Source organism: Rattus norvegicus, chromosome 4 (assembly GCF_021556685.1).
Source record: "Rattus norvegicus strain SHRSP/BbbUtx chromosome 4, alternate assembly SHRSP_T2T, whole genome shotgun sequence".
In the NCBI taxonomy this organism is placed as follows: Eukaryota; Metazoa; Chordata; class Mammalia; order Rodentia; family Muridae; genus Rattus; species Rattus norvegicus.
This window is the reverse complement of record NC_141537.1, coordinates 114,527,013-114,543,613: the sequence shown is the minus strand read 5'-3', so window position 1 is coordinate 114,543,613 and position 16,601 is coordinate 114,527,013. Positions and strand designations below refer to the sequence as shown.

The window sequence follows — 16,601 nt, the reverse complement described above, 5'->3', positions numbered from 1 at the left end:
TAAGAGGTAGAAAACTTCAGTATAGAAATGCTGGGCCACAACATCCCTCCCTGTTGAAGAGAACTTTGTCTGATTTAAATGTTAATTTTACTGGTAGAGAACCTGAATGTTAGAATTTTTGCCCGTTGAGCACCTCCGTATTAAAGGTTATATAACAAGAGCAGTGCAAATGAGTCTTCAAGTTTAACTCAGGATGTGTTCTGAAGCCACATGACTTCAGAGTTAGATGGCTGCAGGAATAAGACATTGAGAAGACCTTGGTAAGCCAGTGCCCTAAAAGTCATAGCTTCACATGCAACACTTTCCACTGTCAATACTGCTTGTATTATCCAAGGCTTAGACAGCAGACAGAAACTGATTATACTTGCCTTTCTCCAGCTTTATAGGCTTGGAGATGATCCAGTATGTGGCCTCACTTAAATCCAACTTTCCGTTACTTATTGATCAATGACATGTACAATGACTTGCACAATGTGCCATCGTCTGCTTATTCTGCTTGTGATTCTGACAACACATTCTAAGTCTGTCTGGGCCAGCAAAGCATACATTCATCCCATCATTATATCACTACTTTCCTTCCTGGATGTCCATCTGTGATATGTTTTTGTTCTGGTTGCTGCTGCTGGTTTTGTTATGCCACTGAGTAGCAAACTAAGTAGTTGCTAATGAAAATTTGCTTGTTTATTTATTTATATATTTTTGGACGGTTCGTAAAATGGAAATATTTAAGATTGGAATACTGTATATTTAGCATTTCCGCAGTGTCATGTCTATTTTGTAGCAATATAGACATGTCGTTTACTCAGAAGTAGATAAAATGTAAGATAAGGCCAAAGAGATACTTATAAAGTCATCTTCCTGAAGCCTCCATCCATTGTTATCATTGCTCCATCATCGAATAAAACTCATTAGAATTATATATATTATATAAAAATATATATTAAATAAAGCATGTATATATATGCTTTATTTTAGAAAATGCTTGGCCTTTCTCCAGAATCCTGCAAGTAAAATTTCTTATAATTTATGTCATCAGTCTCCAAAGGTCCTATGTGAAATATTGCTACAGACCTTCAAAGGGATGAGACTGTAGACCTTTCTACTATCCAATAATCAATCTAGTATAAAACCAGATCTCTTGTAAGAAGAGCTTTGAACAAGAATAGACTTTCTTTGGTAGGACTCTCTAACATTCCTACATGAAAACTAAGTAGAATGAACATAATTTTTAGCATCTAAAAGACAGTGGAAAAATGTCTATATTACCTGGAGTCACTCTTCAGCACCATCTATCTCTTCTAAGTAGAGGAATATGCAGCTCTCTCAGACATTCAATCTCCATAGCTAAGCACTGGAAAGGACCAGAAATGTGAGCCACATAGGCAAATTTGCCCTGACCAGGAGATATCTTGATGGCAGTATAGGCAGTGTAGGCTGAATGGCTTCTAGAATGATCTTTATTTTTTTTTACAGAATAAATAATACAATGTTAGATTTTTCAAGCCCTCCAATGAAATATCACTATTTTCTTTTAAAGGACCTCATTTTCTTTGAAAACTTAGTCTGTCCATTATATAATATCAGGGCCTAAATTTTGCATTTAAATATTTCTCCAGGATTATTCAAGTGAAGTTGCTTTCTGGTGTTTACTTGTTTACCTGTTCTAAGCTTCAACACATTTGCAAAACTCAATGCAAGCTTACTCTGTCACATGCAAATGAAATGCAAATTAAAAAGCTCATTGGAAATTTTCATGTGTAGAAGCTCTATGATATTTTCACAATGCTGTCTGTTTCCATAACAGTTCACCTCACTGTTTATGTTTGACTTTAGGCAATGGTTGGCCAAGTATAATAATTTTAAATAACAGGAGGAAAATCTCTATTTGTTATGGTTTTTGTTGTAAGACATAGAAATAAACTGATCAAAGCCAACATTGATCAAGATTTTTTATATGAAAATCAGTTGTAATAAGTGGTATGCCAGATGGCATCACATAGAGAAGAGAGTATCAATGTTTGAAAAAAATCCTCCCACTTTGGAAAGTTACCCATCCCTACCAAAAAAAATCATTTTAATTTGGGAAGATGAGCTTCAAATTTATTGGTCAAATTTTAAAACCAAAGTCACAACAGGGAAGAATTATGTTTAACTTTTAAACCCATGGCAAACTCTTTTTGTATTCATGGTGAAGAAAATACATATCATTTGAATAATAAATATTAACAGAAAGGTAGAAGAGTTTGGTAATAATGACACTTTTCAATGTGAAAATGAAAGCTGTCTTGGCTGAATTTTCCTGTAATATGACAATTGGCATTTTCTCACTTAAAGCAGAGGCAACTTCAATTGTATTTTAGAATGGTATTCAAATAGAGTGATGTTGAAAAGGAAATCCATGTTTGATACTCTAATTTGCTTTTTGTAGTTATCTCAAACTTTGATATATTGGTTTTAATTTAAAAGCTGATTTACAGTTAGTTTCTGAGTTTAGGATTAGTTCTTAAAGATGTCTATTGAAATTGCTGTCTATTACCACACCGTAACATGTAAAAGTTGCCTTACTAAATACCATAAACATCATAGCTTCATGTTGGTTTAAGAATAAAACTATTCCAACTGAACCCCAGACTCCTTCAGGAAAGTATCCATTGGGTGGACTGGAGAATTGCTGGCGTGTTACATCAGCTCCCTGATGACAAAAGAGAGAGTGGTGTGACTGTATGTTAGGTTCCTTTGGGTGACTTTATTTTACATTTTTGGGCATATGAACGTGTATCTGTATATGAGTAGGTAAGTATATCTGGATACAGGAGCTTATGGAGAATGTGTTGGATTGCCCTGTAGCTAGAATTACAGAAGACTGTGAGTAGCCAGATGTGTGTTCTGGAAGTAAAACCCTGTCCTCTGCAGAAGCAGCAAGCATTCTTAACTAATGAACCATCTTTCTAGTCCTCATTATTTCCTTTGAAAGATGATTTTAAAAAATGACTGGATTTGTTTTTTTTTTTGTGTGATTACTAATGGCTCTGTCTTTCCTCTAAGATCACATATTCTGTAATTCTCCCATTGGTACATTTTTCTCATGTTGCATATTTTTAGAGTAAGGATACCTCTAAATAAATTTTAAACATATATTTCATATATATTTTCTGGACTTATTAATGTTTACCTACCTGACCATGGGACACAGAAAAAACAATACAAACAATGACAATACAACAACAAAACCCAAAATTCCAACCTACCAACCAATCAAACAAAACCCTAGTATATTCCTACATTATTACTCTGATATCAAGTAGAAACATTCCACGCACATGAAGATGAGCTATGGTATACCAACCGCAAAATAATATATTTTATTTTTCAACATTTTTTCTTTTATTGATAAAAATTACACAAAAGCTATGTGATAATTAAATTTAAAAGCAATATTACACATCATTTTGAATTTAGAAATTCATCCCATGACAGTGCCATCCACAGGAATCATGGCCATTGTTCACAGAGCCGCTCTCTTCATTGAGGGTAGTACGCAGGTTCCTCCCCATCCATGTGTTCACAGGTCGGGCTATCATGGTTGATACAGATGAGGGAAGAAACCAGAGCTCCTAATATTGTCTATAATGTGTATTGAGTGAATATACACTTCGATGTATTTAACTCATTCCAGTAGTTTATTGAACGTTGTAGTCAACTTTCTTTACTTTAGGTCAATGCAAAAAACAAATCTTCTTTTGGTACCATGTAGGTACTGATATTGAGAAGTAGAAAGTCACTCAACCAGGAAATTAAGAAAAATAAAACAAATAAAAGGGTAAAACCAGATTTTAAAGGAAAAATAAAATGAAAACATAGGGGAAAAGGTCTGTGAGTGTTATGCACACCTTACAAGAAAAATTGTGTTGTTTCCCCAAAATTCCCACCCTCCCCACTGTGGTTCTCCAGCCCAGGAACCATGCATTGTAGAAAAATCAAATATACAAACAAACCTATAGATAGCTAGGGTGAAATCTATTTTTATAAGAACTTAACACTCTTGACTATTTACATCCGGGAGTGCTTGTATTTGTTTTGTGTTTTAAAGCAAAGAAGTTCTGTGTCCTCCCGGGTCGATGGCAGGTTCATCAGCTGCCCAACTTCATAAGCAGTTTGGGGTTTGCTTCTCACTAGTCCTTAAACTTCTGTACAGGATCATTGAACTCTTGAGCCGGACACCTCATCTCCTCTGTGGTGGAGGCCTCCCTTTCCCTGTGAGCTCTTCATCAAGAAGTTAGCTTTGCTGTTAGTTTGTTATTCTCTCCAGGTAAATGGCAGGTGCAGCCGACCTGGCTATGGTGGCGATGAAGCTGTGGTCTCTCCCAAGCTCCAAACTGGGGCTGTCGTCCTGCTCTATGGACACAGCTTCATATGCCTTGTTGATGTGAAGGGGCTGGTGGGCTTGGCAGTACCCAATCACTGGTTGATCATAGCTGTAATACGGCAAGGGCTTCACATGGTGGGGCATCTGTACATGAGAAACAGAAAAAAGCAAATGTTTAGTAATTAGCTTTAAAAGTATTAGCTTTTAAATTAGTTTTAAAATAGTCTATTTTGTTTTCCCTGATGCTCAAGTCATCTGTTTCTTGAAAATACCAATTTAACAAAAATAATTATTGTTACTTTTTGGATATCATAATTCATACATACTTTGTGCACAGATTCATATATAATGTATATTTAATGTTTTGATTTTTTATTTTACTCTTAGTTGACAGATCAAAAAGAGGTTAGAATAACCTAAATGTCTATGAACATGGACAACATATATCATATATATGTAGAAACTTCTGTGCTTACCCTATTATACTATTAAAAGTAATTCACAGCCTACATGAATGCACATGCTACAAAAATGAGGAAGACCTGTTACAGTATGGCATGATAAGTCAAGTCAAAAGTAAGGGGCAAAAGAATGTATATGTAACAATCAAATGTTTATACTGATGTGTGCAATTCTTTGTATATGCCTCATATGTCTACTATATATTATGTGTTTGAATACATGATTATAAGCATGTGTATATAATATACATGATATATATGTACATGATATATATTTTTTCATTGCATTTTATGTTTTTATATGTAGTTTATTTGTATATGCCAGTCTTTTTCTTTATTTTTAATTGACCACTTTTTTCACAGATAATTTCAAACATGCATATAATGTGTTCTGTTTACTTCTACTTCCCACATCCTTACTCTGGAGCAGACTCATGACTTTTATTTTTTGTCTTGTGACCTATTTAGTTTAACCAGAGCCATCTATGTAGGCACTGGATTGGATCTATTTGGTATAGCTTAATAGGGTCACTAGTGGGTACACAACGGAAGAAAATTTGTCTCTGTCTACATGAATCAGTAGCATGTAGTTCAGAAGTGAGATGTGGGACTCCCCCAATTCCTACCTGATGATGGACCCATTCTTCTATAGACTCAGGGTAGGTAACCATAGCTGCTCTGAGTCCATGTTTTCAATGTCTGTGTCTTTACTAGAAGAAGGCTTTTCACAGCCTTTCTCTTTATCTTATGACTGTTACAGTATTCCTTGCCCTTCTTTTGCAGAGTACCTGGGCCTTTGAAATGATCATACAATTGCCTTGTTGAGAGTTGAGTACTCAGCCATTCCTTAATCTCAAGCCTCTCTGCATTTATTACTATTTACTAGAAAGAGAGGATTACCTGACTAAGGCTAAGAGTAACATTTTTTATGGGTATAAATATAAGTATTTACCAAGACAGCTTGAATTTATATCAGTTTAGTTCAACAGCTTTATTCGGTACCCCATAGGTATTACGATCTCCCTTACCTTGCATTTTTGACCAAGTTATAGTACCACAAATTGATTCTCTCCTTTGGAATCTGTTCCTAATACAAAATGTATAGATTATATGCATGCTTTACCTTTCATCTGTACTTCTCATTTCATTTAATTCTAACCTCCATTTTGGGTCATATATCTTTTATGTAAAATAAAAATATCGCAGATAACTTCCAGCAATATGTTCCTTAAAATATTACAAACATTTGAACAGGTACAGCTTTCTGTTTGAAATATGAATGGTATTTTTTGTTTTCAAGTGGACAAGACAAGTTAAGTCCCTATTGACTATCACTGCAACAAATCTGGGTGAGCCTATAGCAATTATGTTAATAGGAAAATCTGCAAATACTGTAGTCACCTTAATTTTCTTTATTGTTTTTCATTAGACCCTATATATTTGGTAAAGAAGCACATTTCACAAAGTTAGAACAAGGAAATTGCAATTGAATATTCTTTTTTATCTTGTGCTTGCACATCTGTCTGAACCTGCCACACCAATCTGATGGTGTTGATTCCTTGTTGAGATGACAAACCTCCAATTGCTCTGCTGCTTGTGGGTGATGATTCAAGAGATTTTACCCTCATGTCTCATCTCCACCTCTGTTTTACCTTTGTGGTTTCTTACTTCTGCAAAGTCACTTTCTGTTACTCAATACCTGTCACTCTCTGACAGACTGCCAATGCTCCTTGATGGGAAAGAAGGCTTAGAAGGGGAAGGATTGTTTTTCCGTTGTGAGCTTTCTCTCTGTATAGGTAGTAGACATCCTTGACCTATATCCTTTTGAGTGAATAGTTCATTCCCATAGTATTTCCCTTATACTTATGTAATGGTGCATAGAACATGTTCAGGGTTCTCTAGAAGAACAAGACTTATAGTGAATCTCTCTGTCTCTCTCTATCTCTCTGTCTCTCTCTGTATTTCTCTCTGTCTCTCTGTCTCTCTGTCTCTGTCTCTGTCTCTGTCTCTGTCTCTCTCTCGTTCTCTCTGTCTCTCTCAAGGGGATTCATTAGAATGGCCTCTAGGCTCTGGTCCAGCTGTAGCTTTTTCTACCAATGCAAATTTCAAGGATCCTGTAGTTGTTCAATTCACAAGGTTAGAGATGTCTCAACTGGTCTTCAGTATATGCTGAAATGCAAAGCAAAGGGCTCTAACATTCCTCCACCAGTGAAGGAATGGATTTAGCAGCAAGATTCAGGGTAAGCATATCCTGCTTATTTAGCTAGCTAGCTCTGTTGTTTTACTCATGACACAGTTGTCATGTGGTGTTTTTGATTGGAATAAAACCTTACATCTTGCGGGGAAACCCTTAAGATACAGATATTCTAAAAGGAAGTGAAATATTCCATTCTGAAGGGAAGCTCCGTAAGCAAAGAAAGTAAACAGCTAAAGTAGCTTCAGGGCATCCCTCAAACTGACCAGATTCTCAAGGCTCTCTACTTCAGTAGGACATCTGATTACATCCCCAAACAAGACAAGCTGACTAGAATACTCTGATCAAAGACTAGCTTACTGAAAGAGACAGAGTATAACACTCTTAACTACTCTGTCATATATACAGTCCTATTTTTATTTCTTATCCATTCAAATATTTCTCCATAAGCCAGCAAACTGTCTAGACATGAACTACTCATTGTCATTTCTGTTTTGGGAAATGAACTCCCTGTGGGATTTTGTAGTTGTGTCAGATGGTAGAGGACTGATGATGTCTTGGGTCAGCACAACTCTGACAAAGCAGAGAAATAGAAGCAGTTACTTTGTTCAGGGAATTGAGCAGGGAGACATATTTGTGGAAAGACCTTCCTAAGAATATTATGATCTTCTTTCTTTCATTCTTCTTTCTGTTATTAATATGTGGAAGACATGACATACCATAAATAAAATCACCAAATTACTTCCAAATAAATAAACATTCACTGGGCACAGAATATTTATTCTGTACCTTCCTTCCTTTTTTTTCTTTTTTCTAATATTTATTTATTTATTTATTTATTATTTATTTATTTATTTATTTATTTAGATTATTTTATTTTTTTGCCTACTACAACAGAGTTATGGAGGACAGAGAACAACTTACAGAAGTTAACTCTTGTCTTCTTCCGTAAGAGTCCCTGTATATAAAACCCAGGTCGTCAAGCTAGTCCACAAGTGCCTCTTCCTGCTGAGCCATCTTGCCAACCTTCCCCCAATGCTTTCACTTAAAGTAATGATTCTTTTTCTTTTCCCAAATTAGCCAGATCTGTGTGATCAAAAGCCCACATGAAGCACTGGCTGTAGCTCTACTGATGCCTTCTATCCTTAGGATCTTTCCCCTAGTCATTATAAGGGGGAGACACTGGACTCAAAAAGCATGCATAAGCTTTGTGTGAGAGGAAATTATAGGGTCATGAGCTCTCTGTACAAATAGGTTCATCTAAAGAGGAAAACTAGCAGCTCATATGTCAACATTGTTCAATTTCTCATATTTGTTTAAAGCTCTTATGTTTAAAATATAATCTAAGAGAACAATTTCATAGCTAAAATATCATCATATTCAACTTCATGTTGACCCAAATATCAAGAGAGCCTTATTAACCACAGACCTCTAGATGTATATGTCATATCATCTCTGAACTCAGGAAATTTGTTTTGTTACAGCAGTTAGACTATGTTTTACTACAGTAAGCAGGGGCTCATGGCGTTTTCGCCACTGTGTTTGAAACAAATTCCTCTGAGATTAAAAAAAAAAAAGAACCACTGTAACATTTTTTTCTTCCAGAATAAGCAATGGCAAAATGAATAAATAATCAAAAGCTGAATGAATTGGGCAGCTTTGAAAGGATAACAACAACATTCGCTCATTTGCTCTTGGAGTCTATTCTGTGGGGCACCATGTAATCAATTGAATTTGCAGTTTTGGAGCAGCAAAGAGGAGTAGGTCCTGTGCTTTATAGTAATAATGCACAGCACATTAACCACCTGGATCCCTGTGTGGATTGTTGTTTCCAGTAGTCAAAACAAAGTGTCCTTTAGTTCCCTTTAATGTAGTTTTGGTATTTTTGTAAATGTGTTTTTAGTACTTTATAAAAGGGTCCCCATGCTCTATTCGTGCTCTCCTGGGCTCCACTTTGAAACTCAGCAGAACAACCCTATTTAAAGATGTTCTCATTAGCATGCCTGGCTACCCATTGGCTGCACTGAAAGTGCTACTTTATTTAAAGACAATTGCATGGTGCACAGAATAGCAAGAATCTGAGAAATGCATCATGCTCTTTGACAGATCTGATTTCTCCAGATTATATGTACAGTTGAATATTAGTCACATGTAAACTTCCTTAGTATTTTATAAGTACATGTGAGGTGGGTTAGAGTGGAACGAAGCATTCCTATGATTAATTATAGGTCACTTTGATTCTTCTGATTTCTGGCTAATCCTCTAAAAATAGAGCAGCCCTGGTGTCTCATTGCCCTCAGGTAACACTGAATATCCTTTCTGATCTTTAAGAAATCCACTGAGAACAACTATTCCAGATCATTTAAGCTCAGCACTGTCCTATGTTTTGGAAGCATATCTTGCCCCTTTTGGTCTTCCAGTTGCCATTCAGAAAGATGCAGGACACAGGCTGGAACTGTGTAGTTTCTAACCAAGGCTCCCAGTCCTATCCTGTGTATTAGGAGGCTATCAAACATCACTGTGTCTTCTGGTTTTCAGAAAGGGAAAGAAAAGAAAAGAAAAGAAAAAAGAAATCATTTCTTCTTTGCCCATAATATATCATTATGGAAAATATTTATTTAAAAAAGAATGAGATCAGTCTTTGAATTGTGAGGGTCTGCTGTATTAGTAACTCAATGACAGAAGTTTGGGAAAGGGAATACTTTATGTGTTGGGAGGAAAGGGTAAATTACAGAGGGTTGTGTTGAGCTTCAAAACCTGAATATTGACTCTTATTCTAAAACTTTATGTCAGTAATAATTGTATTTAAAATGAGAAATGAATGTGTCTTTGCAGTAAGTGTGAGGGCAATGAAAATGGATCCTTGATAAATTTGGTCAGAGACTTTAGAATTTTAACATGGGAATCCAATACTGTTTCCTCCTTTTCTCAAAGCTTTAAACATTAGTTATAAGTAGTTGAAGTGTCTGATTGTTCTTAAATTACTATAGTCTATCATTAGTCTTATTTATTAACTTTTCATGGCCATTGTTCAGATTTCAGTATGAATTCTTTCCACTGAAGTCATAAAAAGTTGATTTTCAATTTCCTGAATGACATTTGGATTCTAATTTTCAAAATTAAAGGGTGGTGTTGGACTGTTCAGACCATTTAAAAAGTATCATCGTATAAATCCAAAGAAGAATTCAATACAGCTGAACTGCTTAATGAAGATGGACATTGCACTTATTGGAAGAGAAATTGATTTAAAATGAATGGCAATAGCTAAGTGAATGTATAACTTTGACTTTAATCTTTTCACCAGGATAGTATGTGCCAAGAATCAAATATGTATGTGTAAACAAGCTCAGGAAGTTGGTATTATATTTCAGGACTATTAATTAAAGATAAAAGAACCTTAACCCATTAAAGTTAGTTGGGTAGAAGGGAAACTTAGTTGCCCCTTCAGCCTATGGGTTGCAGAGATGGGAAAAATACACACATCTCAAGGTCAAGAATCAAACAACATGGGGGATCCTGCTTGAAACAAGGTGGGCAATGAAGACTGACCCCTGAGCTTGTTCTTCAACGTCCATACTTGTGCTATATGGAGATATATCCATGAATGCTTTAATGCTCATACATAGATGTGCACGCATACATACATACACACACGCGCGCGCACACACTTTTAAGAAGTACCTTATAGTAGAAAAGAATTTCAAGAACTCAGGAGCTCAGGAGAGAATGAAAACATTAGAACAATGGCATGAATTATTAAGAAATAGTGAAGCCAGAAACACAAAAAGTTAGTTCATGAAAGTTTTCCATCTCAAACAATGCCTGGTGAAGATTTTATGCTTTCCCTATTTTGTTTGGAAAGTTAAATAATGAATGTGACATAGCCATCTATTCAGTTTGTCAGATCATCAATTACATTTTGTGATGTTTGTTTCAAAAAGGCTCCAAATAAAACAAAGGAGGTAATGGTGAAAGTGCTTCCATTTTTTCAGTGGGCTAAAAGAATGCCATCATGTAAGATCCACCATCCTTAGAAGTCAGCAAGATGGTTTCTTGACTAAAAACCTTTGATATTGAGTCTGACAGACTTACATGTATCCCTGAGAGTCACATGTGTTGAAGGACAGAATCAGTTCATCCAAGTTGTCATCTGACCTTCACATATTACATGTTTGCAAGTGCCAATGAACGCTATCAATTTGTCCTTTATTCTTGCTTTTTCTTATTCAAGGGTTGGAAAACATATGACCTGTGTACTCACTGTTGTCTGAATTTTCCTTTTCAAGTTAGTTGCATGATGTTAGAATAGAATGACCACTTGTGAATTTAGTGCTTCCTTACAAGAATGTGGTGCTCCAAGATGTCCCAGAACTTAAGTTAATGGAGAGAAAAAGAGGTTGAAGATAGGGTTCACTCCAGTAACTGGGGTATGTGTTACATTAGCAATGCTTTCAGCAGTCATAAAGGTTTTAGAATAATAGGCTGGATTCATTAACTGGCATTATTTTTTAGATGCTTCTTTTCCAAAGATCTGGTCACTGATGTGGAAAGAATAATGTATCCCCAATGGTAGATTGTAATCAAATATACTTTTTCAGTATATTTGACTTCAGTACTGAAGTATTAGAGTGACAAATAAATATGATGATACTTTAAACCAGGAATGTTTCATTCTTGTAGGAAAAAAGTAAGGTTTCTCAGAACTGCAATGACATGAAGATGTTTGTCCTCAAACAGAAGACTATGATCATTATGTGATGTCCATTTCCTTCTTGCAAAAATTCAAACCCCATAGAAGTAACCAAACAGAGATGAGATTTATCAACAAATACAAAAGATCCAGTTTAATGGATTTTGGTTTGAGTTGAAGAAATGGCCAAGTCATATAGCACTTTCCTCAAAGTTATGAGGACATGAGTTTAATTCCATAAATTGAGCATGGAGTCCCACATTTGAATTCCCAGAACTGGGAAGGCTGAGACAAGAGGATCTCTGAGGACAGTCTAGCCAAAATTCATAGTCAGTGATGACCATGGATACCTGAAGATGACCTCTAGCTTTTACATGTGTGCGCACACACACACACACACACACACACACACACACACACACACACACAGAGAGAGAGAGAGAGAGAGAGAGAGAGAGAGAGAGAGAGAGAATTGAATGAGAGAATGAGCTTGCTCTAGTATCTATTGAACTTAGGTGATATTTTATTTGGATTTATGTTAAATAATTTATATTACCCTAAACTCATTTTCTTGACTAACTAGAAGGTAGCATTTTCCCTTTGGAGATAGAGCAGATGAGTCTCCAGTGTCTCCTCTCTAAATGTGCAGTGGGTATTCAGTTAAAGAGAAAAATTCTTCTACAAATGTACAATTGAAATGTAACTCATAAGGGAGGTGGTTTTGTAAAACAGAATTTTGAACCCCAGGGTAGAACTTATGAACCAACTAACAGATGCAGTAGCAAAGCCCCAGAAGGATTCAGACATACTGACAATAAAATGACTGCTTTGATTCCAGAACCATTAAAAGAAATTTTTAGGAGCCTGGCTGTTTCTAATAAGAGAAATGTTGAGATGCAAGTTTAATTATGAAAATAGAATATGCTCATTTAGAAAATGCAATTATGTTTTATTCTGATTGACTATATTTTAGATCAGCAAAACAGAATGGTACATAAATAATGTTGGTTTTATATTTTAAATGAAATATGTACAGGTCTAAGGTAATGGCTGGATCTGTGCCATAAAGTATATACTATTAAGGTGTAATTATATAAAAGTGAATTTACTCACATAACTCACTTATTTATGTGTTCATTCATTCACTCCCATGACAGATACTTATCACCGGCTTTGGTGAACTCTTTCACGGCTCGGTGAGAGTTTGGTCTTTCAACGTACACAGAATCTATTGTTAACTACGGACCTAACTTTTGACTGTGAAATAGAGATAGGCAAAATGTGGATAACTAATGTTCCTCATAAAACATTACTTAGTGGCATGGTTAGCTTTAACTCTCAGCTGGGCAGAGCCTAGAATTCTTAGAGAAGAAAGCCTCAATGGAGGAATATCCATTAGATCCGAGGAGACTATGAGCATGTCGGTGGGATTGTCTTGGTAATTAATTGATGTGGGAATGGTGAGAGCACTCTAAATAGCACTGTGTCCTAGGATAGTGGCCCTGAGTGGTAAAGGAAAGCTGACTGAGCATGAGTCCAAGTATAGAAAATGAGCCACCAAGCCTTATTCCCTGGTTTCTACTTCACGTTCCTACTTAGGTTTTTCTGTTTTTCTTCTGTTGACTATAACCTGGAAGCATAATATAAAGAAAGCTTTTCTTCTCCTAAATTGCTTTTGGTTCGTGTTTTATTAGACAAACGGGTTGCTAGAATACTTATGAACATAGAATTTTGAGTTTCATTTAAAGTTCATGAGTTACATTATAATATAATCATTTTAAAGTATAAATGATTTAGCATGTTTGGGCATTTTTTTTTTCATAACCTAGGCATCTAGTTCTGGATCTGTAAAGAAGAATAAACGAGGCTGACTCATTCAAGAAGATTATTAAGAACTGCATGAGTGAGATAAGTCTAGTCCTCCCTGCCTTTCACTGAGAATGAATATTGAGAGTCAAGAGCAGAGAGAAAAGAGTTCCCAGCATGTGAGCCCCGTGCATTTCCAAGTGAAGATCCAGGTCTGGCCCAGAATAAAGCTCACAGTGGCTCCCACATAAAGAGCTGGACTCACACAACCTTGGTACTTGGAATTCAGACAGAAAGCTTCAGGTGAGAGCTTAAAAGTCACCCCTGAGGTCATTCTGGATCAAACAGGCTATAGCAGGAACAAAGCTGACTGACCTTTGAGTGGATGGCTTAAGGGATGCTCTTAATGCCAGGAGCCAGCTCCTGTGCTAGGACAGCTCTGAACACAGAGGAGAGAGCTCTGGTGATTATGGGAAAGAGGTCATTGGGTCCAGAGGTCATTGAATCATAAACATTTACACCACCACGGCTTCTTGTGCAGAAGTTAAAAATATGCCCCTTTTCTATATCAAAACTCGTGCCTCTCCTAAGCTTAGGTCTTGGTATTCATCATTCTTTTTTCTTTTCTTTCTTTCTTTTTTTTTGAAAGAGCATGCTGTCTTTTTCTACTACATTTTCATTTTCTTTCTTCCTATCCCCAATGGTCTTATGCTAATCCTTTGATCCTCTGTTAAAATGTCATGTTTCTGGAGAGGTTCTCTCTAACCACCTTATCTAAAATGGCATTCCATTCAGATTTGCATATATAAGCTACCCTGTCTTTAAAAACCTTGTTTGTTTTTTGTATAGCATGTTTTTGAAATGTTAAATATTCTTAATCAGGCTCATTATGACTGATTAGTGTCTGGCCAACTTGAGTACCTTAACTTGGTCCTATTGGTGTTCTTATCATTGATGGTATTTTAGTACTGCTATCCTTCCAGATACCATGTACTTGGTGATGCACTTAGTTGGTGAAGGTCGGAATAATTCAGTTGGGTAAACTTAATAACTGCCATTGTATACATGTTTTCTAAATAGCTATTTGTAGGTGAATTCACTTTACATTGGTGGCAAATTGTCTGTAAATGTTCAGTCGGCTAAAGAACTTCTTTAGCTAAACATTTCTGTAATCTACTTCTTTTATTTTTAAAAGTAATTTAATTTATTGAGATTGTAGTCATGGTCCACTCTGCTTGGCATTATGAGGGAGAAAAGATATTTCTGCTACCTTTTGATTTTTGTCTTTTCCTGTCATTCTTTCATGCCTCTTTATCTACTCCCTATTTTGGCAATTTAAGCAAAAGTTTAGCCTGTATCCTAGGCCTAAATATCTTTGAAACTCTGTTTAGTTTTTAGTCAGTACATTGCTCAGTTCATCAAGAACAAAGAGCTTGCATGAAATATTGATTAAGCCTATTTCTAAGATTTAATTAAATGGCATAAAAATCACTGAAACCTTAGTTTTTTTCAAGCGCCTATAACTTGACATGACAATACAAGTCAATTTCACAAAGAACTCATGGTGTACAGTCAATTGATTATTGAAAATTATACTTAAGAAATATATAAGAACAGGGTTATTATATAGTCATGTTATAAAGTAATGGAAAGTCCTTTTGAAAAATAAGTGATATCGTTTATGTAAAGATTTACTTTTGAAATGCTGGCAGTAGGAATTGTCAGCCTATCTTTCTAAAGAAGGAGACAGCAGGGGAATAGAAATGTGGTTGTTGTACATGTAGAACCCCTGAGGATGAGAACTGCTTAAATTCCCCACAACAAACACGCATTTCAAAACATAGCATTAAAAGCCTAGTTTGGCTGACACCACTCAAAATGGATCTACAAGGGAATGGACAAAGTAGATGTTGTTTTAGAATGAATATTGTCCTTCCATTATGCGAGTTCAGAGCCTGTAAATGTAAAAGACATACATACACTTGATAGTTTCTTTTGGAAGATTTAAATACTATTTATCTCTCATCTTTTTTTTTCCCGGAGCTGGGGACCGAACCCAGGGCCTTGCGCTCGCTAGGCAAGCGCTCTACCGCTGAGCTAAATCCCCAACCCCTAAATACTATTTATAAAGGTATAAAAATTCTCTCTTCTGGGGAAATATTTCCAACTTCTATGGCTGAGAGTGATGTTTACCATTTATTACAGAGCATACTCTTGGAAGCACTCATGATTATAAGTTCATAATTTTAAATAAAATATACTTTCTGTATTATCTTCTCACAGCCAAAGTATGGCTTTAGTTTTTAACATTTTTTCATATTATTATATTTTCTTTAGTGCCATGGATTGGACAACTGTATTACTCAGCTAATCTCCATTGCATCATATCTCTATCTTTATCTAATCTTTATCTCTATGTATCTAATCTATATCTATACTCACATCTATATCATCTATATCTACTATCTATCTACCTATCTATCTATACATACATGCCCTCCCCTCACTCTCCCCGCCACAAAAAAAGCTATAACTCCAACTAGCTTTAAGATAGAATCTTCCTTCTTTGACCTCCTTGGTTGCTGGTGTTACATAGATTCTGCACGAAGTTCTGTTTTTTTTTTTTAATTTTTCTATTAGATATATTTTTTTACTTACATTTCAAATGTTATTCCCTTTCCCTGTTTCCTGTCCATAAGCCTGAATTCGCACCTCCTCCCCAATATGGATGTTCCCTTCATCTATCTCCCTTAGTGCCCCCCAACCTGAAATTCCTCTGTACTAAAGGTCCAACATTGGCAGGACCAAGGGCTTCCCCTTCCACTGGTGCCCCCGAAAGGCTATTCTTTGCTAAATACACAGTTGGTGCCCTGGGTCAGTCCATGTGTAGTCTTTTGGTAGTGGTTTAGTCCCTGGAAGCTCTGGTTGGTTAGCATTGTTGTTCTTATAGGGTTGCAAGCCCCTTCAGCTCTTTTAATCCTTCGTCTAATTCCCCTAAACAGGGTCCTGCTCTCAGTTCAGTGATTTGCTGCTAGCATTGACCTCTGTATTGGACATTTTCTGGATGTGTCTCTCAGGAGAGAT

General features: G+C 36.0%; 1 protein-coding gene across 4 annotated transcripts in view; it reads right to left on the bottom strand.

Moving 5' to 3' along the window:
• Positions 1 to 3,360: 3,360 nt before the first annotated feature.
• The window catches only part of Lrrtm4 (leucine rich repeat transmembrane neuronal 4), a 790,938-nt gene continuing 777,697 nt past the window's right edge, over positions 3,361 to 16,601 (bottom strand). For all 4 annotated transcript variants that reach the window (XM_087658748.1, XM_087658750.1, XM_087658749.1 and 1 more), the window contains 1 exon segment: positions 3,361 to 4,510. In XM_087658748.1, coding sequence (XP_087514874.1) covers positions 4,289 to 4,510 — 222 coding nt within the window. In that variant the 3' untranslated portion in view covers positions 3,361 to 4,288.